Genomic DNA, 24579 nt, shown 5'->3' on the forward strand with positions numbered 1-24579 from the left:
CATTTGCTTTAAACACACGCTTGTTAAGAGTTTGAAATCTTATTTATATATTAGATCTTTACAAACCTGTGGTACACCACCTCCTCCCCACCAAACCAAATTGTTTAAAGAGCCTGATTTTGATATCTGGTCCTTATCAAATGGAGGATAGCACCATATGAAGTGGAAGTTCTACAAAAAGTTTGTCCTTTACTGAAAATCATGTTACAGCAAGTAAGAAAACATGCTCAACTGTACCTCCTCTATACATAACTGATATTTGCAATAAGATGTATCTACTCAAAGCATTAAACAAGTCAGCAGCCTAGGCTTATAAAAAACACAACAAATGGTATGACTTTGGGAAGTCTTTATTTTCTCACTTTGTGCGTAAACGTAACTCAGTTGCTTACTTAGCATAATACAAATGAATCAAGAGAATAGCAACCACACCATGCACATTCAAATCAAGCTCAACCTCTGCTGTGGTACATCCAAGAGAAGAAAAATTACCTTTATCACTAGAAGCAGTTATGAATACACAAGGAAAAAAAAATCTTTGTCCCTATCCCTGCCATAGGATAGCAGAAGTATAACAAAAGCTGGGATGCTTATTTTGCAGGGGAAAATGAAGTGACTTTGCATTGCTCGGTTTTGCTTTGGAAACCACCACACTGAATAAGGAAATAAGTGAAATTAGTGGCATAGGACCTATAGACAGAATTAAGCTGAATACAGTTGGGGTACAGATCAGAACCATAACCAGGAAATATGACTTATATGTATGTTAAAGGTTGTAGGGATTGAGTATTCTAAGACATTTAGGTCAGTATCTGTCACGTGTGTCCATTATATCACTATATGGAGATGAGAAGAGGACTTAACTTCATGGTCTTTGCTAGGCTTAGTGAGCAAATGCCTGGAAACCTCATATCCACCCATATAGTGAAGACAGATTATAGGTTCCAGAAATATTAAGCAACAGAACCAAAATTATAGATCACTGTACAAGAGGATACTCAGTTTCAAGCTCTGTAGCAATCCCTTGTTATCTCGTCGGTTACATTCAGAATTTGAGGAAGTTACTAATCAGTACATTTAAACATCAGAACAGACAATGCAATACATAAAAACAAAGTATAACAGAAAAACTGTAGTACAAAGCTACAGAAAATTTATATTTCCACCTGACACTACAGAGTGGAATTCAAGGAATTTTATCATCTACTCATTAGGAGAACTCTATTGTAAAATAAGTAATAGTCTTCCTCTCAGAGCCACCTTACAAGAATATTTGGATACGTAGGTTTGTAAGATTTTACTTTACTAGCATTATTTCTCACATCTGTTTTGATGCCTTGATTTTTATACAGAAACATATTTTAAGAGAGATTAAATATCTGTAGGGTTTTAAGTCTTTATTCATGCATTTAGAGAACTTTGTTTTTCTTGGAACATCACAGCACCTGAAAGTGTCTCTTCATTGCTTTTGATACAACATTCCTAGTAAGTTTCATACCCGTTTGTTTACAAAAGTGTCTTCTTGTGCTATTTTAAGGCCGAAAAGCCTATTTTATTCCATTCTAAGACCAATAAAATAGATTTTAAGCTTTCTTTAAAAGGTGCTTTTATAATCATGATAATTCAGTCATCTCGATATTTACAGCAAGTCTTTTGAGAAGTAAAAACCACTTAATTGAAATGTAAAATGGTAAACAATTCCAAGTGATACAATAAAGGAATCCACTTATACAAAAAAATGTCACCAGAGACGAGTAATAAATAAAACAAAGCACTTGGAAAAAGTCCACTGAAAGCAGGCACAAATGTTATTTGTATCCATTTGGGCTAAATTTATTAACAAAATGGCCCCATCTAAAAACTTTGCTCTCTCTCGAGATAAGCAAACCAAATGTATACGAATTGCAGATGACTATATAATGTATTTGTAATGTGTCCATTTGGAGTGATTGCAACATTAGTGATATGAGGAAACTTTAGTCAATATCCTGTACTCTGCGACAGATCTCTGCTGTGTAGTCCGAACACTTGGCATTACCTCCCAAATCTTTTGTTAGGACCTGAGAGAGAAAAAAATAGACATTTTAATTAAAAAAATGTAATCTGAGTATTGCAGCTTCTAAATTAATTTTACATTCTGAACACAGAGTATGTGGTATTATGTATGCAAGGGAACAATGTTAACTGTCCAAGGTTCTCTGTACTGCAACAATTTTAATAGAAATGAGCTTGCAAATTGCAGCATGTACAGAAGGCAAATTCAAACAGCAAGTTTTCATCACAGTAGTAGGTTATCACATGTTAAGACTTTAGCACCATCATTATGCTGGATAGCCATTTGTCTTGGATGGTTTAGACACAACAAATCCTGCACCTTAGCAGGGGGTTAGACTAGATGACCCTTGCCGTTCCTTCTAACCCTGTGGTTCTATGATTAGTGATTTTATCTTTATTCATAATTTAGCTGGAATTATACTGCCTAAACATATTTAGCTAAAACTGTTGTAAGTCCTCTGGTTTCCTAGCTGCACAGTAAAACAGCTCCCAACTATTATAACTTCATATTTCCAGGAGTTAGCTTTCTGAAGTTTTTTTGGGAGCTTAGGTTTAGGGCAAAGATGAGTAATTCTTACACAATGAAACTTCTGGAGGATTTTATTTATTTATAAATAACAACCACACAACAGCAGCATAAATATAGAAGTTGAAACTTAGCATGTTAATAGTCCTTGAGGAGGCAAGGAGGCGTGGCTTCCTTCAGACGCGGATGTGGAGGGAATGCAGCAAGCCGCCTGGTGGGTGGAACCAGGAGGGCCACACCCCATACGTCGGAAGCAGAGGGGCGGGACAGGAAGAGGAAGTATAAAAAGCTAGTTTAGCAACTCAGTTGAGAAGGAACTGCTGAGAGAGACAGACACTTCTTCCTCGCTGCTGGAGAGGGATGCTAAGGAGAATTGCTGCTACTCTGAGGACATGCACAAGCTTCCAGAGAGCCCTGCCACACCCGATGCTGAGGAGCTACTACCAAGGGTGAGAGTAGGAAGCAGCCGTGGGGAACCAGACTACTGTCTGGCAGTGGTACTGCTAGAAGCATGGTGAGCATGTTTCGGGTGGATTCCCCACTGACTCTGGGCTGGGATGCAGTGCAGCTGGGCAGACCCGCATCTCCCTACCCCTGGGGTGGGCAGTACTCCCTCTCCTTAAGCCAGAAGGCCGGCGCTCCTCAGGCTCGCCCCTGTCTGAGCCCCATAGACTATGCTTGGTGCTACAGCTCTGTCTGACTGCAGGCCAGAGCCCAGACTGCTTGTGGCCCTGTCCTGCTTGAAGGCTGTGGCCTACTGAGTACCACTAATTCCCCCTTTCCTTATTTTTGAGAGTACTCTAGCAGACCAGACTGCATGGAGGCGTGGTCTTCCTCAGAGGCAGACTCGGAGGGATGGCCAAGCCAACTTACAAGGAGCAAGATCTATAATTGGGGAGGGGAAGAATGCAAAAAGTTAAATGATGGGAAAAGCTGCTGAATAGGTACAATGGACATATGTTCAAATTTTTAGTCTTACTACTCTTGTGATGGCAAAATATGGGATAATAGCATTATCTGGCTCCTTTGATAAGGCATGATAATGGGGCAATTTGCATGATAGAGACTAATGTCTCAGACATACAGCAAGATCTTAAGAGTGTGTATGGAAGGACATGCAGGCATAAGAGATGACAATTTATAATTTGTGTTTTGTCTTTTGTCATTTTCACTATACAATTTTTAAATGAAAGATGAGTTCTCTGCATTGTGAGCAGAGATATCCATCACATAGTGAGCCAGTAGCAAACTAATACTTGTTCTGTCAACCATTGTGTTACTGATCTACAGATAAAGGACTTCCACTCCAGACAGTATATCTGGAGCTTTTCTGAAGCACTTCGTATTTACTTGTAATTTAAATTGGATTTTTAAGTGTATATGTACAGTATGGCAGCCACCACAAATAGGTCAGTTATAAAATGAAAAGATGTTCATTTTATCTTGTTCAATATTTGCATAAAAATCCACTTACGAGGAATTGCAAAGCACCCTCCCATGCTCCTGGACCAAAGAATTTCACCAGTGTGGCTAAGTAATGTTCCTTTTTTAAAGCACAATCTTTAGAATCCACCCACCTACATTTTAAAAAGATGAAAGCCAAGATGGCAGTGAAGAGAGTTGGTAAGGCTCAACTTCTGGAAACATGAATTCAAATTTTACTCAAGTTACAAGTGAAAATCTATTTGGTGGCCTCCAAATCTTAGATACTAACTGCATAAGAGAAACCATGCACACAACTGAGCAAAATCTAGCTTGTGTGTCCAATTCTGGCCTCGTTTACACCCATGTAACACTACTAAGTCAATGAGGTTGCAGGGAAGAAGTTTAGAAAAGGCCTGAGTCCAGAATGGGAACAAAGGTGGTATAGGTCAGGAACGAAATGTTTTGGGAAAGTTATGTGATGAAGCCTTTACATGACATACAGACACTAGATTCAACTAGAGATAGGAAAATCAGTTCCTTCACCTTCTTGAGCACCAAATATACACACAGAAAGAATTTGTATTTTAAAATTTAGATTCCATGGGGGCCAACTAAGCAGACTCCTCCGTTGTGCATACAGGAGCCAGGCCCAATCTCAGCTCTAGGACTTCATAAGCAGAGTCTGTCCCAACATGAGGTTGGAGACACACTCAGGAGGTGCTAGTGCTCTTTTCAGAGAGCTGAATCTACAAGTCCCCCAGCATTTCCCAAGGCAGTGTGCCCACTCCTGCTGAGACAGTGAGCCTCTGCATCCTCCTCATAATCTGCAGGTTAGGCTTTGGTGTTCTATATTAATTATTGTAGAGGTATGAAAAGTGATAAGGTCAATACTTTGTCTGTAAACCCTGAGAATACCTTTCTAGCTTTAATTGTTTCAAAACATGCAGTCTCGATTTTTGTGGCATATTCGTGTAGTCCCATGTGACGCAGCATCATCACAGCACTCAGAAGAAGGGCAGTTGGATTTGCTAAATCTTTTCCTGCAATGTCTGGTGCTGTTCCATGAACCTACAGATGAAAATGAAATTATCTATATTATGAAGTCAATATATCAAGCATCTAGTGTCTGTTTTGTTATCTAAAGTAATTTAGACAATTGAAAAATTAATCTGAGTTAAATTTGAAATAACTTACTATATTAATTCTTTTGAACAAAGCGTATTCATCCAATAAGTATACAAAACCATAATAGTTTAAGGTGGGGGTGGGGAAAGAGTTTCAAAGATCAAGAAAGGGGAATTAATTCTGGTTTCCAATTCCCAGTGCAAGCAAATGGGAATTGGACACCTAACTCCTCTGTACTTTTCAAAGTCTTTCCCCTAAAAATCCAGAGGACATGGATATCCTAAAAGATGATGTCCCTGACAACTAAAAATTATTCAAGATCCTTTCTAAAATAGGTTAATAAATATTACAATTACTGTGAAACTCTTAAATTTGAAATCTTCGTTTAAAACACCGCACTGACTGTGTTATTTCCTTGACTGTTAAAAGCCAATTGAAATAACTAATCATTTTAAAAGTAACATTTCCTTTTATGCAGAATTTAAGTAAGCTTCACAATTAAAGCAGTCAGACATTTTGCAGAGAATGTATTTCAGTAATGGCTACAGGATATCTTGTAGCTTTAGCTTTCTAGGCAAAGTTAGTTATTAAAATTTCCTCTTGCAAAAGAGATCTTACAGATTCAAAGATTGCGATTCCATTAGCTCCAATGTTTCCGCTTGGTGTTACTCCAAGGCCCCCAATCAATCCAGCACACAAGTCACTGGAAGAAAAAATTCTTCATATAAGTTACAAAGGTACAACCTCCTACCAAAAAGGTATAAAGAGATTATTGTAATAGTTTATTCCATATTAATAAAACAAAATTTAGCTGCCAACACAGCCAGCGGTTAATGTGTTTAACCCTGTGGCAAAAAGAACATGTAATAAGTTAGCTATACTACAGCAGCATGTTTGAAGATGAGCAGGACTACTAGACCAACAAAAACAGTTTAATGAGAAAAATGACAGGGGAACTTCAAATTCCAGGATCGAGCTTACCAAAATCATAGGGCAAGGTGGAAAATACTATAAATTTGCATACAGCAGAAGAAAGTTTGGACAGCCAATCAGCACAATAAAAAAAGGTACCCAACCCCCCTACATGATACCAATACAAATAAAAAAAAAAAAAATCAGAGAAATATCAGTTGAGGGGTTTTATGTAATTATTTGGAGGTCCTTCAATGTATAATCCAACATTTTCCCCAAGAAATTAGATATTTCCTATAAGAGCTGCCTATAACGAGGCCAGAACTTTGCTCACAAGAAATCTGAATTACTAACAACTATTATGCAAAACTGAAGGAAACAGGTGTTAAGTGACACAAGATTGCTTTGCTACTTCATTACCGAACAGCCTACATGATCTGTGAAAGAATTAAAGAAAGCAACACAAAAAATCTGACTTTAGCGGGACTACCTCCAAGATCAATATGAGCAAGGACTAAGCCAACAAGTGCCCATAACACCTTCCTGAAAGGGGAAGACATTAAACAAGCATCATCAAATGTTGATATTTAGAAAACTATTCAAAACCCACTTTTATACCAATGCCTACAAGAAATCAGCCACCCAATAAGTGCTGAACAAACAGGAAGTGGGGAATGCATCCGACGAAGCAAGCTGTAGCTCACAAAAGCTTACGCTCAAATAAATTTGTTAGTCTCTAAGGTGCCACAAGTACTCCTTTTTTTTGCGAATACAGACTAACACGGCTGCTACTCTAAAACCAGTCTATATAACCGTTTTTTAAATTTAAAATAAAGGGAATAGCTTTGCTTGTATTTTGTATCCCCCTCCTCCATCCTTTGTTTGTCACTTTGGGCATTACACACTTCAAGGTAGGGAATGTCATCCAATATCTGTTCAGAGAGTAGAACATTTTGGGCAGTATGTCATAAGGCACTTTCAAAAAGCCATAAGAGCAGAGAGGCAGTTTACAGGGAAGGGAGTGTGTTGGGGCCACCTACCTTTATGAAGAAACTCTCCTTTATCAAAACTGAGCACAAATGTAAAATGTTTTAAGGAACTGTCATTAGAACTCAAATTGGCGGGGAAATCTATACTAGGGAAAAAGAACATAAGCAACAATGTGGAGGAGAATCAAACTAGGATGCCAGCTAAACATCAGAAAAATAAGCGGAGCTATCAGGCAGAACTTTCAACAGCAACTACAGAGAAAACACTACCAGCTGTTAAAGCACATAGTTAGTTTGAGCTCTATATTTTGTTCAACCAGAAGGTGATTAGGGAATACAGTAGCAAAGGAAGAATGGTGTGCTTCTGGGTACCAAAAGGAGAGCTGCTTGTTGAGCTAAGCGGTCTTTTCCCTATTATCTGTACAGAATGTGAAAGATGATTCTACAATGAATTAGTTCACAATGGTATTTATACCAGATTTACTCAACTGCAACAGCCAAAAGCCACTTCGTCATTGCAGGGGGATGCCAAGAGCCACAAAAAGAATTAAACCTATTTAAAATGCAAAAATGCCTGTAATAAACATTGTAAATTAAGGAATTCATTCATCTACACAGCTAAAGCAAAACTACAGTCAGAGCAGTACTAGGATCCATGGAGGGACCCTTAGTTTAAAACCTGATACCAATTCCGAGAAATCGGGCTACTGCCACCTGTGTGGGTATTTCTGTTCTTCCCGAGGCAACAGCCACCCAACAATCAAGACATCATGGCCCACAACCACAACGGTATATAGGCTTCTGACTTCCATTGATTTCAATGGAAGTTAGGAGCCTAAACACCTGTATGAATCTGAGCCCATGAGACTCCTTTCTTAACCTTTTAGAAGAGAACCAATACAAGGCTATGAAGCCACATGCAACTCAAATAGCAACAATCTGAGAAATCCCTGCAATCCTAGGACTTTATCTCCATGTATTTTACATACACACATTGTTTTTAAAATAATTTTCATTTATTTATCTTATCTAATGATTGGTAAGGAGTTTAAAATCCTCCATTCAGTGTTTTGCACTTTACTGTATGTCAGTTGTAGTATAGAAAATCTGTAGTTCTAAAGTGCATGCACATGAGTACATATTCCACCCACAACTGGAAGAAAGCTATTCTGTACTAAACCTCTCTCTTTTCCAAGGCTTTTGGGGTGGGAGTGTGCACTGCAGGCTGTAACTGGAGTGGGTTTCCTCCCTCTCCACCACCTTCCTGGTTTTGGGGTGACTGCAGTTATTTATTTGTATTAGGATCACATATTAAAAATACATTCTAACATCCAGAACCATAGAAAGGTACTCTTTTAAAGTTTGGCCTGAATCAAAATAAGAAACAACATTTTAGGATTTCCTGGATGATACAAGAGAAGCAAGGACCAAATTCTTAGTTATATGCACACACATTTAAGACTCCAGATTAAAGACACTAGTTTTTGCTACGTGATTAGAACAGTATCAAATTCAATTAAGTAAATGTTTTATGGCAAATGGGTCTGGCAGTTGACTTCACAAGTCAAATTAATTGTTTTGACGGCAGAGTGCTACTGACAATATTCTTCAAAAACAAAGTTGTCTGAGAAACAGTAACTGAAGGTACCTTAGTAAGTATTTTACAGATGTTCATTTCACACACATCCTTCCATTTTTATATCTGAATCACATTTACATGGTATATGGACAAACACCATCCCTTCTGATGCCATGAAGCACAGCCTCATCATACAGCTCCCTCGATACTAAGATATTCTGTGTTTGGTTCTCAATTGCGGCTTTTTTTTTTCTAGGATTGAGAATCTGAAAGGGTTATGTTTTAACCTTCTGGATGCTGAAAACAGACACCCACTTGCCTAACATTTAATCTGAATGGTAATCTTGAAAGTGATGGTATTTTAAGGGTTAAATTATAACCAGCTCACTTCTGCTTACCTCAGGATGTCACCGTACAGGTTTGGCATAACAAGCACATCAAACTGTGATGGATCCTGTACCATCTAGGAAGAAAACTGTTTTAATTTTAAGGTCATGTTTTATAACTATAAAAAGCTGGATATAATAGATTAGGTACTCACATTCAGACACACAGTATCAAGGTACATTTCATTAAATTTAATATCTTTATAGTTTTCTGCAGCTTCCCTGCATTTTCTCAGAAAAAGCCCATCGGACATTCGCCTGCAATTAGACAAAGAGAAGAATGTTACAGAGCATGACTGAGTAAACAAGTTTTAAAAAGCAACTGCATCAAGGTAAGTATGGATGCACCTCTGGAAACAAATAAATAGAAAAATATAGGCCAGATTCTCACTGGAGATACACTGGGGAACCCAAAGGTGACTTTTCACCTCCTGGTTTGTGGGATCAGCCAAGAGCTGATTCAACTGTTGGAGCAAATTAGGGCAATTTCTAATTTGGGCTGGCCTGTAATGGCCCCCCAGGGGCAGGAAATTGCCAGAGAGAAGTATGTTTGACCATGGCCCACTCCTGCATCCAACACTCCCCCAATGTGCATGTATGAAAAGGATGGCGCAGAATTGGCTCTGCCAGCCTTAGACCACTTGGGGATTCCCCTCACAAGGGGGGGGGGGAATTCCCAGCTGCCTGGTTAAAGCAACTATAAGGCTGTTTTATGTCATGACAAACCAGCCTCACCAGAAGCCAAGATCTGGCCCTAAAAGTCTAATTTAGCAATAGAGCAAAAAATTACTTCATACATTAACTTTTCTGATTTCATTGCATTAAAAACCTTCTTACAATTTACCATATGTTCAGAGCAAAGTCTTTGTCCTTATCTTTGGACAGCAAAGGTTTGTTTTATTTTAATATATACGTCGAACTTCTCAATGCTTACTTTACAGAATGAGAGCTATGTTGTCAGAACCCACAAAACTGATCTGAACTGACACCTCAGTGAGTTAAACTGCACTTGTCAATTGCATTAAAGACAGAAGTGAGACTGACAAAGTAAACCAGAAATCAGATCTGGAAAAGTACATCCTCCCAACAAGCACATTTTGTACTATGCAAGTGTTTTTTGACCAGAACACTTTAATATCTATCTATGGTATGCACTACTAAGACCAACAAAAGTGACACTTTTGTAATTAAAGCCTGAGTATATAAAAACAGGCAAAGAAGTGTCATGCAATTCCATACATACTGTGGCTCAATTCTGAGGCTTATTGTGAAGTGCTTTGAAATCCTTGGGTGAAAGTCACAGTCTACAACATTGTAGTTGTGCCACTGTAGCCCAGATGCTTCCTATGGAAGGGGTTTTTCCATTGCAGTAGGTAATCCACCTCTCCAAGAGGTGGTAGCTACGACAATGGAAGAATTCTGCTGTGAACTTAACCACATCCTCTACTGGGGGTTAGGCTGGCCTAACTACGTTGCACAGGGTGAAATTTTTCACAGCCGTGAGCAACATAGCTAGGTTGATCTAATTTTTAAGTGTAGACCAGGCCTATATGTGCAAGTTTCACTTTTGTGTTTTTTATTCTTAAGTTTACTATTAAAATAGGTAAGAGTACAGAGAGAAGGAGCATACTAACTTGTCAGTGATTTGAGTATGTAACTAATGCAGTCCCACCAACACTGGGTCAATTTTCCCCATGTTGCTTATGGTTTTCCCCACTAGCATTAATGGGTGTTACACAACAGAGGGAGATTTCACAAGTTACTTTGCATCTTGAAAACTGCAAAATCCATAGTTTTTAAATCCATTCGTAAGAGTTTGTTACTTTATGATGTCAACATACATAATGTTTGCTTTGTGCACTGCAGTAACATAGCTTCTATGATTGTTTCTGGCGTACTCAAAAGCAAATTCAGCAATACGTTTGCTTGCTTCTTCTGTGATGAGTTTGATACTCTGTACAACACCATCAACAATCTGAAAAACAGACAGTTATCACAAGTTAAAACTTAAGCTGATTTATAAAGCAGGAGTTGATAGTGTGGAGATTTGGAACAGCATCATATAATTCTGATGGGCAAGTATCTGAAAAGCACTGTACACAAGGCATTTCACATTAAAAATAAATTCTGAATCAGAGTTAATTAAAAAAAAAAAACAAATTTCCTAATTTTGACATACAAGTTTGCAATTTGCAGAGAAGAGAAAACCCTGCCAGAAAATTAACTGTTTCCCAATAACATACCACATGCTCAATTCCACTGTATTCTCCTTCTGTGTTCTCTCGAATTGTGACAATATTTACATCTGTGTAAGGTGTTTTGTATCCTTCAATCGAGACACAGGGACGAATATTTGCATAAAGATCAAAGGTTTTACGCAACAGCAGATTCATCGAAGGGTGCCCAGCAGCTATGGGTGTTTTTAAAGGTCCTATAATATACAACAGGAATGAGTGAGAGAAAAGCACCAATTTAGAGTTTAAATTCACTACAACCATCCGGGAGATAGGTCTAGGCACAGTCTCATGGGAGACCTAGGTTCCCTTGTTAGGGTCTTGTGTTGACTAGAGCTGAAAGGGTGAAGAACTCTCCCTGTAGACCATTAAAGAGTGAAGTTATTCTACTGTTTAAGAGCCACTTTGTGACCCCTCTATTCATGTTGAGTAGCAATTAACACCACAAGCATTCTCACTGAATTCAATAGGACTACTTGGGGAGTAAGGTGTTACTCAGTGAGAATAAGAAGGAATCACATTCTGGCTACGAAGTATTCCAGCAGCAGGGGAACCGGTTTGTGCTGTTTTAGATATGGGCTCCAGTTCAGGGTTCTATTAATAATAATATTCCCATCTCTAATAGTCCTCCTAGTGAACCCATGAAAAGTCTGACACTAAAGACTGAAGAGGTGGGCAAGGTAACATCTTTTAGTGGACCAACTTTTGGTGGGGAGAGAGACAAGCTTTCGGGCCTCCACAGAGCTCTGACTGACATGTGGCATGCGCCTTCGTTTGGGCTTTCACAAAATGTCACCCTGTAAGGGGGGGTATACCTCCACTGAGACTAAAAGCATTAACCAAAGAGGGCTTAATCAATGTACCTGCAGGGTGGGTCAGGTTCAATGAAAGATGAGTCCCAGATGGGAAAGAGATGAATGGTTAATATAAAGAGGAAGACCAGAACAGAAGAGGGCTACAGGGCAGAACTTAGAAATCCGTCTCGGAGATATAGAGAGGTCTGATGGGCCAGGGAAGGACTTCAGGGCAGTAGAGGGAAGAGGAGACCTGGGGGAACAGATGGTCTTGGGATCCTCTCCTAAGAACATCTGGTAAAGGACAAGGAGAGACATGGTGCAGCCACTAGGGTGGAGCAACTCTGATAAAAAGGCAGGGACTAGATTTCCCAGAACAGACCCCTGGGAGGCATTTAACTGGGGAATGGAGTACAGGGAAAACTGAATAAAAAGGTCAAGCTCGAGGAGGGCAAAAGTTGGCTTACATTTATTTTTTCAGTTGAGATTTGTTGGGGGACTCCAAGCGAGGGACCCCTATGAGCCATGGCCCTAAAAAAAGGTGCACCTTGCAAGGTCATGGAGCTTAGGGAGATGGAAAAGGTGTGGCACCTGAGACAAATACAGGTACCAAGGGGCCCAGGAAGGGGCTGTTGACAGGTTGAGGCAGAAAGAAACCCAGGGAGGTGGCAGGTCAGAACTGACAGACCTTGCCTGCTCACTAAACAGTCCCTGAGCTGGAACCCAAAGGTGCCTGGGTTCCCCTACCAGCTGCAAGGGAAGGTGGTGTCAAGCCCCCTTAAGGGAATATGGACTTTTGAAACCCTGAGATGAGCGTAAGGACCTCAGGGCCCAGAGCTGGGGGGAGAAAGACCTGATGGAAGGACACTGGACTTTTGTTTGTTGGACTGTTCCTCTGGAAGGTGCACTATAAGTGACCTGGTCACAGGACTAAGTCATGAGAAGCGGCAGACCACTCGAGTTGGAGCAGCTGTTGGCAGGGGGCACCAGAGGAAGAAAGCCTGGTACACTATGCCCAGTCACGAAGGGTAATGCCACCAGTGAGTCAACCCTTCAACACACCCCAATTGCTATATTCATTCACTGAAATGCAATGCCATTTATGAAATGGTGTGGATAGGTCTCACACGGGGAAACTCCAAGGATACTTACCTACACACTGGCTGATTCTGGCTAGGAATATCCACTCATTAAATAAGAAAGCTACACTAAAAGTTGAAATAAAGGTCATGCTTTGAAGTTTCATATGACTGCTGTCATGCAGTTTGTACCCTAGAATTAGCCATTCTAGTACGGTGTAGAGTACTTTGTCTTTTACATCGCCACACATACTTCCAAGAACACCCCACACACACAATACAAGCAACAGTTGCTTTTAATAGCTCAACATTAACCTCTGCAGTACCTTTCAGTCCCATCTTGTTTTTATCCATGGATTCTTTGGCATCTAGAGGAATCATCCACCTTCCTCCTGGTCCCTGGATAGCTGTAACATTTCTCTCTTCCCACTGAATAGGAACCTAAACACATTTGTTCCACATTATCTTCTGAATTAGGAATTTTGTAAGCGTGTGTGTGCATATAATTACTTTGGGAGGTTTCAGCAAAATCCCTTTGGATTTGATTTTGCTCAAACCTCCCAAAGTAATTTATCTCAGAGCTGACAAGCATAGGATATTTCAGCCCACAGAGAACTGTTTATAACCTCCTGTTTTCACATGCCTAACTCTTTAAAGGAGAATGTAACTAACTACTAAGGCACTATGAGATGCCTACTATAATATTTTTCCAGACTTATATCATTAGAACTACTTGCACCATGCTATCTACACTTTCAAGCTTGTGGTTTCCGTATGGTGATCTATCTCATGTTATTTTCAAGAAATACAAAATGAATTTTAAAAGACTTTTAAAATTCAACTTTGTAATTAGCTGCTCTTGTTGATCCTGTTTAACAGACAGGAACAGATTTGACTGGGCTGCATGCCGAAATAGAATGCTGTGAATGTTCCAGTCAGTCCCACTCATCACCAGTGTCTTAATTTTTCATTTACCTAGGGAATCTCCCTGTTACGAAAGGTTGCCACATGTTAATTTTTTTCAGGAAGGAGTGTAAGAGAAGAACAATATAACTGTATTCTATGCTCCTTAAATAACTACCATCTTTGAAACTGAACAAATTAGAGAATTTCCAGTAAATGTTAACATGCTTTTTTTTAAATCTTGAATGAGTTGATTTCCTATCAGGAGTAATCCAAACTAAACATTCCCTTTCCATCTCTCTCAGGTGTTAAATACAACAGTGATAAGTCTATTCCCTGCCTCTCAAAACTGAACTATGCATGAGCTCTTTAATATAAAGTTATACCCCCTATAATTAAAAGTAGTTAATCTAAGCCAACTGTGGAAAAAGCTATCTTGTAGTGGGAAGAAGAATTTTAAGGATAAACTCCTTTTTGGTACCAATGATGGGAAACCATTTTAACTTACCAAGGTTATTTCAGAAGAGGTACATTTTGATTTTGTATGCATCTTCTCTTAAATTCTGAGTAAGTTCTCTGCATATGTACTATATCAATCTTTGGACATGTTAGGTTTCCATATTGCAAAGGTAAATAGTTTTAAAGTAGGGCTGTCAAGCAATTAAAAAAATTAATCGCAATTAATCGCTCTGTTAATAATAGAATACCATTTATTTAAAGATTTTTGGATGTTTTCTACATTTTCAAATATATTTATTTCAATTACAACACAGAATACAAAGTGTACAGTGCTCACTTTATTTTTGATAACAAATATTTGTACTGTAAAAAACAAATTGTATTTTTCAATTCACCTCATACAAATACTGTAGTGCAGTCTCTTTATCATGAAAGTTGAACTTACAAATGTAAAATTATGTACAAAAAAACCCCTGCATTCAAAAATAAAACACTGTAAAACTTTAGTGCCTGCAAGTCCAATCAGTCCTACTTCTTGTTCAGCCAATTGCTCAAACAGGTGTGTTTACATTTGCAGAAGATAATGCTGCCTGCTTCTTGTTTACAATGTTACCTGAAAGTGAGAACAGGTGTTTACATGGCACTGTTGTACCTAGTGTCGCAAGATATTTACATGCTATATGCACTAAAGATTCATATGTGCCTTCATGCTTCAACCACCATTTCCGGGGGACATGCGTCCATGTTGATGACTGGTTCTGCTTGATAACCATTCAAAGGAGTGTAGACCAATGCATGTTCATTTTCATAACCATGATTCAGATGCCACCAGCAGAACGTTTATTTTGTTTTTTGGTGGTTTGGGTATCTGTAGTTTCCACATCAGAGTGTTGCTCTTTTAAGACTTCAGAAAGCATGCTCCACACCTCATCCCTCTCAGATTTTGGAAGGCACTTCAGATTCTTAAATCTTGGGTTGAGTGCTGTAGCTATCTTTAGAAATTTTACATTGGTATCTTCTTTGCATTTTGTCAAATTTGCAGTGAAATTGTTCTTAAAACGAACATGTGCTGGGTCATCATCCAAGACTGCTATAACATGAAATATATGGCAGAATGTGGGTAAATCAGAGCAGGAGACATACAATTCTCTCTCAAGGAGTTCAGTCACAAGTTTAATTAATGCATTTTATTTTATTTTTTTTAAAACAAGTGTCATCAGCATGGAAGCATGCCCTCTGGAACAATGGCCAAAGCATGAAGAGGCATATGATTCTTTAGCACATCTGGCACATAAATGTCTTGCAATATCAGCTACAACAGTGCCATGCAAATGCCTGTTCTCACTTTCAGGTGGCATTGTAATTAAGTGGGCAGCATTATCTCTTGTAAATGTAAACAAACTTATCTCTCTTAGCAATTGGCTGAACAAGGAGTAGGACTGAGTGGACTTGTAGGCCCTGAAGTTTTACATTGTTTTGTTTTTGAGTGCAGTTATGTAACAAACCTACATTTGTAAGTTGCACTTTCATGATAAAGAAATTGCACAACAATACGTGTATGAGATGAATTGAAAAATACTATTTCTTTATTTTTACAGTGCAAATATTTGTAATAAATATAAAGTGAGCACTGTATACTTTGTATTCTGTGTTGTAATTGAAATAGATATTTGAAAATGTAGAAAAACATCCAAGATATGTAATAAATTTCAGTTGGTATTCTATTGTTTTAACAGTGTGATTAATCGCGATTAATTTTTTTAATCACAGTTAATTTTTTTGAGTTAATCGCATGACTTAACTGCAATTAATTGATAGCCCTAGTTTAAAGCAATAGTGGATTAATTTCAGATACATTGCTAAGAACAAGCCAATGTTTTTAATGTACGTTTTTCTTTTACTTGTATCCACAAATCAAAGTGGACAAAAAAACACCTTTCGATCAGTTGCTACATATTTACTCAATTAGATAATTATTTCACACAAAATACTGTAGCTTAAATTTCTAAGAATTAAAAACACAGTATTTGCTGTGAGCTTCCCATTCCTTTGCCCAAGAAGTACAGGCTCTGTCCTGATACTGCAACCCTAACCACTCCGTTATGTTATATACAGAGCTTCAGTATTTTTTCTTTTTCTGGCTAGAGATACAACCCAGACACTTGACAATTCGGTGAAAAATTCCAAAGTGGAACCCCCACAAACTTAAACAGAAGTCACAAGTAAAATCCCTATGCAAACACTCACTTCAAGTTGTAATGTACACTAACAAGGCAAATGAATTGCTTACTTTAGCAGCATCAAAAATCTTCATAACAGCAGCAGAAATCTCCGGTCCTATGCCATCTCCTGGGATTAAAGTTACTGTCTGTACCTATGCAAGAAGTCAGATAGTAGACCTCAGGAACATTGCATTCATCAGAGCATTTACAAGTGTTTTGGTGAAAATCAAGCTAGTTGCTAGAACAGAAAACAATCACTCAATTCCCAAAGTCACTTTAAAGAAGGCACTGCACTAGAGAGGAGTGCAAGCAGGAAGTCTGTTTCCCAGACAAACAGCTTGCATAGTGTTCCAAAGAATCCACCTGGTGCCTCAGTCTTTCTGAAATACAGAAGAAGTGGCTAACCTAATTGAAAAGCAGCCTTGCTATTCACATTCCTCCCCAGTACAATACAGGTATTTATTTCTTCCTGGCACTTTGTACAGGACACAGCATTATCCAGTTATGTCATGTATACTAGGACCTATCCTACACTACAACAGGCTCCAGTCATGCTAACTTATTCCTAGAGAAGATTTTGTTTGAAGGTTATTTTCTTAATTTTGTGAAGTCCAACATTCATTTTAAAAAAGCTTCACTTATTTGGCTAACTTATTTTTAGCAAAATGAAGTTATTTTTCCACCATAACTTCTGCTGAGTTTCCCCAGCACTTTGTTTCTGATGTCATCCCTGAAGCAGAGGAAACTGACTGCACAGCTTGGACTCATCAGGTGTCTAGGGAAGTACATGATCAAACTTGGTTTAAAGATCTAAGAACTGCTACTCCAGGTTTACTTTTACTATTCATTTTGAATCTTAGAAATAGGCGTTTAGTTTTCAGACCAACATCCATAGGAGTCTTTTAATATCAATAAAAGCAGCCCCAGATACAATGTTATCTGAAAAAGCCCTGATTAGGATCACTGTGAAAACACAAAAGATGTTTCACAATTGGCCACACAAGATACAAAATATACATTGAAATGCTGAGTATCTGAATTTCTTTTGAATGAAACAGTCATTAAGGTTATCTATAAAGAAAAGAGAAAGTGGAGATTCAGAGAAAGGAAACAAACTAATGGGGATGTGGGGACTGCTATTTATAAGGCTCATCAGAAATGTTAAATACATAATTATTTGAATGTCTTCAAGAATTGCCATGTCCTCTGACACTTAGGCTGACTGCTCAGCTGTTATGCTTGTGTTTTCTTTCTCCCCCACTGATATAACTGGTTACATAGCAATGTGTGGCTATAGTACACTCAAAAGTAGGATGTAAGATCCTGCATTAAGTCTGAAATGCTAACTCTAGTGTACCTGGAGCCTGAGGTGCAACACCCATTCTTAATTATTTCACTAATATACAAGCCATGGGCAACTTCTTGGTTTCTCTTTTTCCCAAATGTTTTATAACTCACAGTGCAGAGCTATAATGATAGCATTAAAAGCCATTCTCTCCTGAAATGCACACCACCCATAAAAAGAGTAGGCGTAGCCTTGATACATACATCAGTCAGAGCATTCTTCAAAACCCTCTTTAAATGAGGCTTCAAGAGCATGCTTGTGTGCATTTTGTACATACACACAGAGGGTAAGAAACCCAAATATAAACAAATCACTTACAAAAACACGCTCAAGAGAAAAATCACACAATCATATTGTAAGCTAAAATGAAGCATTACAGAGGGACTTCAAAAGGACAGGTGTCTAGATATTCTAAAAGCAGCAGTTTTAAAATGTCAGTGTTAATACTGGTATAAAAGTGTTTACAGAATTCTTTAAAGACTTCATAGGTATAGATTTGAATAAAGCTACAAGACATTTGCTAAACAGCAAGTAAGTCTACTGCTTATAGAAAAGTTTGCAAAATAAAAAGATGCTTAGAAGCTTCTCAACAACGTTGCCATTGAAGTTTCTGTAGCAGTTTCAGATGGGTTGATTTCTAAGCCAATCACTATCCTATTAATGTGACCCAATTATGTGATTTTTTGATGCAATTGCTATAATTTTTCATAAGCGGTTATTCAAATTATTTGTCTAAGAATATATGATTCTTTTGAATGTGAAATTGTCAAAAGATATTGGTGCTAAAGTTAGTCAATAGAAATCCAACATGGCATAAGAGCATATGGCCATTGTACTTGCAGCTTATCTTTAAAAGTGTGTGGACAGGTAATATAGCAACCCTATCTTATTCAGTAAGTTGCCCTGTACTTTTATTGAGAAACTTCTCAAAAGAAAAAAAAATACTATTATACTCACAGCACTACTAAAACATCTGGTCACCTGTTTTTGGTTTTTGAAAACTCCCAGCAACCGAGATACCTGTAAAAACAAAGTTATTTCAGAGTGGTAGCCATGTTAGTCTGTATCAGTAAAAACAATGAGGAGTCCTTGTGGTACCTTAGAGACTAACAAATGTATCTGGGCATAAGCTTTCGTGGGCTATAACCCACTTCATCAGATGCATGGAGTGGAAAATACAGTAAGCAGGGATAAATATACAGCACATAAAACTGCAGAACTGGAATTAATTTGCAAACTTGACACCATCAAATTAAGCCTGAATAAAGACGGGGAGTGGCTGGGTCACTACAAAAAATAATTTTCCCTCTGTTGATATTCACACCTTGTCAACTGTTGGGAATAAGCCACATCTACCCTCATTGAATTCCCCTAATTAGCACTGACCCCCCACTTGGTAAGGCAACTTCCATCTTTTCATGTGCTGTATATTTATCCCTGCTTATTGTATTTTCCACTCCATACATCTGATGAAGTGGGTTATAGCCCACAAAAGCGTATGCCCAAATAAATGTGTTAGTCCCTAAATGCCACAAGAACTCCTCGTTGTTTTTAAAGATATTTTAGTGTGTGAACAGAAAGCAAGACAATATTAATTTCTAATACTGCAGCAGGTTTTCATTTTATAGTACACTTATTTCAGGTCACATTTTATACTAGGAATATCTTTGCTAACATTAGTTGTCATACATTTAGTATATAAATATTTTCTTCAGATGACCAAAACTTTCAGTTTGCAAACATTTTAATTATTCTGTCTTGTACTTTCAAGAGTTTTAAATGTACACTCTGCTACCAACAAACATTTCTTCCATTCTTTATGAATTTTGACAATGAGCTTGTAATATATTGACTGAATGTTAGGAAAAGAGTAAATTCCACCACAAACACTATGTGGATTTTGAAGTCTAAAATAAGAGAACTTTGGAGTCTCCGTTAAATATTTGTCCTTGTGTCCAATAAGTGGTGAGAAAGAAATGTTTTATTATAGGAACAAAAATTTGTAGAGGCACAGTCCATGAAAGCCATGGAAATGAAGGGAACACACACAGATATTACACTTTAAAATTATTGCATCTTTGGGTCCAGTTATATGGCTAATGGTTGACTAACTTTTTTACGTTTATGGCTGTATTACCCAATAGCTCCAGTTAAGTACCAAGACCCCATTGTGCTAGGTACTGTGCACACACAGAATAAAAAGATGATCCCTGCCCCAAAGAGACAACAGATGGATACAGACAGGAAAGTACAAGGACACAATAAGACAAGAAGCTGAACATGGAGAGCTGATATAAAGCTGCACAGAAACTTACAGCAAATTTGTGACAAACAGAACAAGTCATGAAATATGAAAACACTGTCTTTACAAGTATTGAAAATTTACTCCAAGGATTTTGCTGCAAGATTTGATTAGTAGCAGCTTTCATGGCACTTAAATACCTGGGATAGGATTTTCAAAAGCACTCAGCATTGGTCTTACTACCATTGAAGCCCATGGCAGATTTACCTTCTGTAAATACCACTCTTGGCATTTTCATATCTGGATTGCATTCATGAATATGGTGGAATTTTAACTACTAGTCTGTTTTAAATGTGGTGATATTACTAGTAAAGTACCTGATGCAATGATATTTAGACAATTCTTAAGAAGGGTGTATACTAAAGAGATGCTTTTAGTTTGAAAACCAACTAGTTTATTATAACCCATTCTACCATATACAGTAAAAAGTTGTATATGGGCAGACTAAACTATAGATACATCATGTCATACTGAAGTAAGTACCAGTTGGAAGGGCTGGATAAAGGACAGTCGGACACATTTCACCTGAAACTTACTACTGTAACCTCCCACCATAGGTCTTTGACACTTATGCGGAGTTGGCATTAACATAACTGTATGACAAGGAGGACAGAGTGTAGGCAAGATGATTAGAAATTATGTAGTTCTCATCTAGGATATTGTAATGAATGCTGTAGAAAAGTTAATTACAGCTAAGATTCATTCTGACCTGTAACTGAACATGAAACGTACAATGTCATAACAGCAAGCGCTGCATATCATAACAAGCTACACACTTGAGAGAGAAGCAGACACAACAGAAAAGGTGAACTGGCTTAGCTACATAAACACCTGGGGGTCTTCATGGCATAGTTCTTGCCTGTGGTACCAAGGGATAACTCTGGAGACAAGTGAAAATTATAGACAGGGGACTGTATTACAGACTGCTAGTGTAGTATAGTGGTTGGAACAGGGGACTGGGAATCAGACCTGTGTTTACTGGAAGTTATGAGCTTGATATAGGATTCAAACACTGAAATTCTATAGCCTGTGTTATGTAGGGCCTTTGACTAGATGATCAGATTGCTCTGTTATGGCCTTAATTAGGTTTCAATGAATCAAAACTGTTTTTGTCCAAATTAGTAAAAATTTAACAGAGGGCTCAAAGAGGTTGAATTTTTCAATGATTTGGCATATGCTATGTCGAGTGCAGGTCTGAAAGTAAAAGTTTATTGTTCGCTGGAAAATACTGAAAAGTATTGTTCACTATGTTGTGGACAGTAAGTGGATGCTATTAAGTATAGGCTAGGCATCTTTCAAGCAGAGCAGAAGAATTTTATTCTTGTTTATCCAACACAATTGACCATGTCTGTGGAACAACTTCCAGAATAACTACCATTTTCAAAAAACAAAGTGTTGGTGGACACGAGTGCAGAGGACTGCTAGTTAGAATATAAATACAAAGTATTAAGAAGCTTGTTTTTTCCAGACTCCAGAATGAAAGAGATACCATTAATTCATTGTGAAAGTGATCCTATCATTAGGATCCATTTTTAGTCTAACTATAAAATATTAAATAAAAGGAGTATATGGGAGCAAGTTGTTAGTAGCTTATTCAAAAACACAAGTAACAGTAAATGCATTCAAAAATGCACATTACTGAGCTTCAGGAAAAGTTAATTATCTCCTGTTTTATTGCTAAAATATGAGGGACAGCAGGGGTAAGGTGAACTCTATTTGCATTGCTGCTAGTTTGAAGAATAAGGATTTTACTGCTCTGTTATGTGCAAACACCAATGTATGCACATTTACAAGAAATAATCAGAATGTGCAATTTTCCTAGGTACAGGAGCCCTCAAAACATTTAACCTTGGTAAGAACCAAGTGTGTGTCCATGGACAACACCACCATGCTCAAGAAACCCCACACAATCCAAGTGTGGCAGCCTCTCAGAAAACCATTAGCTAATGGACACAAAGAGTACAGAATAGGACCTTGGCATGTAGTAGATAAAGAATGGAAAATACTAATGTCAGTAACTTGAGAACAAATGTCTTACAAATGTAAGTACTGTAAGATACAAACAGGAGGCGTAAGGAAAGCAAGTCCAGCTCAACAGGAAAGTAAGAATGTTCTTCCCAGTGCTAAAATAATTATGAAATTACAGTAAGTTGGATATTTTAAGATCTGCAGTTGTGGGGAAGCAAGCAGCCGGGGTAGTTGCCTGGCTCCCTCTGTCCTCAGGGGGAGGCGTTACAGGACAGGAAGGAAAGGTCACCACTGTCCTAGCTCCCTCCATCCAGAGGAGCGGCGAGGGGATTCAAAGGCACTAAACAGGGTCTGCCTAGACTGAACCAAGGGCAGTGGCATTTGACTCCTCAGAACCGTGCACCCCACTGAGCAGCCAGGCCCGTTTCCCCCTCCCATCCGCCGGGCCTGCGGCTTCCCAGCTCCCTGCACCGGGGAGTCAAGGGCACGAGCAGGCCTGGGGCCCGGTTCCCCCAACTGCGGTCACCTGGGGGCAGCGGGCGGAGGAGCAGCGCAGCGCGGGCACTGGGCCGCGCCCCCCGACACCCGGACAAGGCCCCCCGCGCCCGGCAGCAGCCAGGGGAGCCTCGGGACGCAATAGGGCGGCGGTCCCTCCCCGGGATCCCAGCCCCCGCGGGGGGGAAGGGCCAGACCCCGGCAAGGGCAAGCACAGGGGACCCGCTTACCGTGGGCATCCATGCGGTGGCGGCCATGGCGACTCCTACTCCGTTCTCCGGCTGCGCTGACAGACCCGGCCCCTCTCACGCTCGCTCCCGCAGCCAGCGGCCAGAACCGGCACGCGCAATAGCACCGGCCCCGCCCCGGAGGACACGCCCACCAGCCGCCACTTGACCCGCCCAGCGCAACTGCGCCCGCCTAGAGCGAGGCTGTCAGTCAGACAATGGATGATGCTCGGGTAGGGCTAGTGACGCTGCCTGCGGCCTCTCCGGCCAACGCCTCTCGCAGAGCCGGGGGAGGTTGGGTGTTCCCGCCATTCCTGCGCACCCGGGCCTCAGCCGCCGCAGTACAAAGAAATAAGGGCTCGGGGCAGGGCTGCTGGGCCTGCTCTCCCCTGACCCAGGGCATCAGTCCCACCCCCCCGCCCCCGCATCGCCTAGGCAGGGCGAGGGGCCCAGAGCGAGGCTGGGGGCTGAGGGGACAGGGCTCCGGAGGCACTCGTGAGGCGGGCCGTGGGGGTAACCAGGGGTGGGAGCGCAGGGTGTTCTCCCGCATCAGCAGCAGCCGGTTCGCACGGGGTGGGCAAGAGACGTTCAGCGGCCTGGCCGTAGAGAATGGCGGCCCTAGCCCGCAGCAACCGCCGCGGGGGCTCTGCGCAGGGAGCTTTGTCAAGTAGCACCCGCGACCTCCTCCCCCCGCGCAAGGTGCAGCTACAGTCAGAGAGCCTCTGCCCCGTGGAGCGGGGCCCGCACGGGCAGGGAGCGGGCCCAGGCGGTGCCGGACTGCTATGGGCTGTGAGAGACCAGGGCCAGGCTCAGGGATTTGCTGCGTTGCCATCTGCTGTGACTTTATTGCAAGCCTCACAACAGCTGGTCTTTGTCTCCTGGAGTCAGCTCATTACCACAAAATCTCCGCTTTCATTTAAAACAACAAAAAAGTGAGTTTCAAGCCTTCCTGGGTGTGAGAAAAGTTTGAAAACATAAGTCCTACAGGGTCCCAATCCAGACAGCACACAAAAACAATCCAAATGTATTTTTAAACTTCATAATTTTTAAGACACTCTCAATATTAAGGGGCCTAACTTGGGGTTTGAATGGTGGTTGTTGGGCATATCAGATAGCAGCACTACTCAGCCTTGCACATGGTCCCTGTGAAAGGCCCTGAGCTAGGGTTTAACCATGGATAAGGTTCTGTTTAAATCACCATTTGACAGACTATATGGAAATTGTTAAATTAGTCTAATGATGTGGGGTGTTTTTTCAGACAGTGGGGAGTCAGGAGGGGGGATTCCACCTTCTGCCTTGCTGTTGTTGAAAGAATCACTGCATGGGGCAAATTCAGCTGCTTGTAGGGAGTTAGCTTTCCTGCCAGCTAGCAGGAAAAATGGGGTGGTACTGTATGGACAACATGTAATGATTAGGAGCCCCTGCCTGCCTCCTGGTCCACCCCACATCGACCCCTGGCAAGGAACTGAGCCTGGGATCCACCACTTGGAACATGAACAGCTGTGTGAAGAGGCCCTGCCCTGGTGCGGGGATCAGGGTGAGACCAGGATCCAT

General features: G+C 40.0%; 1 protein-coding gene across 2 annotated transcripts; it reads right to left on the reverse strand.

Moving 5' to 3' along the window:
• Nucleotides 1–334: 334 nt before the first annotated feature.
• On the reverse strand, nt 335–23161 carry IDH3A (isocitrate dehydrogenase (NAD(+)) 3 catalytic subunit alpha). 2 transcript variants are annotated; one of them, XM_084640715.1, is made up of 11 exons: nt 23029–23161; nt 19015–19053; nt 16757–16840; nt 13431–13545; nt 11241–11428; nt 10839–10972; nt 9153–9255; nt 9010–9074; nt 5750–5834; nt 4922–5074; nt 335–2060 (listed from the first exon to the last, which is right to left on the reverse strand). In XM_084640715.1, exons 1-11 carry the CDS (start codon nt 23053–23055, stop codon nt 1977–1979), a joined length of 1077 nt encoding a protein of 358 aa, XP_084496841.1. In that variant the 5' UTR covers nt 23056–23161; the 3' UTR covers nt 335–1976. The 2 variants fall into 2 exon arrangements, with proteins under 2 accessions (XP_084496841.1, XP_084496840.1); XM_084640714.1 differs by having other exon boundaries at nt 18991–19053.
• Between the last annotated feature and the right edge of the window lie 1418 nt (nt 23162–24579).

The sequence above is a fragment of the Lepidochelys olivacea genome, assembly GCF_965140295.1.
Source record: "Lepidochelys olivacea isolate rLepOli2 genome assembly, chromosome: 10".
Classification (NCBI taxonomy): domain Eukaryota; kingdom Metazoa; phylum Chordata; order Testudines; family Cheloniidae; genus Lepidochelys; species Lepidochelys olivacea.

Excerpts from the sequence above, each read along its gene's own strand:
- IDH3A (XM_084640714.1), bottom strand. The coding sequence starts at position 23,055 with ATGGCCGCCACCGCATGGATGCCCACG. Across the intron at positions 13,546-16,756 it reads AGATTTTTGATGCTGCTAAA|GTTCCTATTCAGTGGGAAGA; the intron begins GTAAGCAATTCA and ends AAATGTGTTTAG. Across the intron at positions 9,256-10,838 it reads GTGCACAAAGCAAACATTAT|GCGAATGTCCGATGGGCTTT; the intron begins GTATGTTGACAT and ends GTCTAATTGCAG.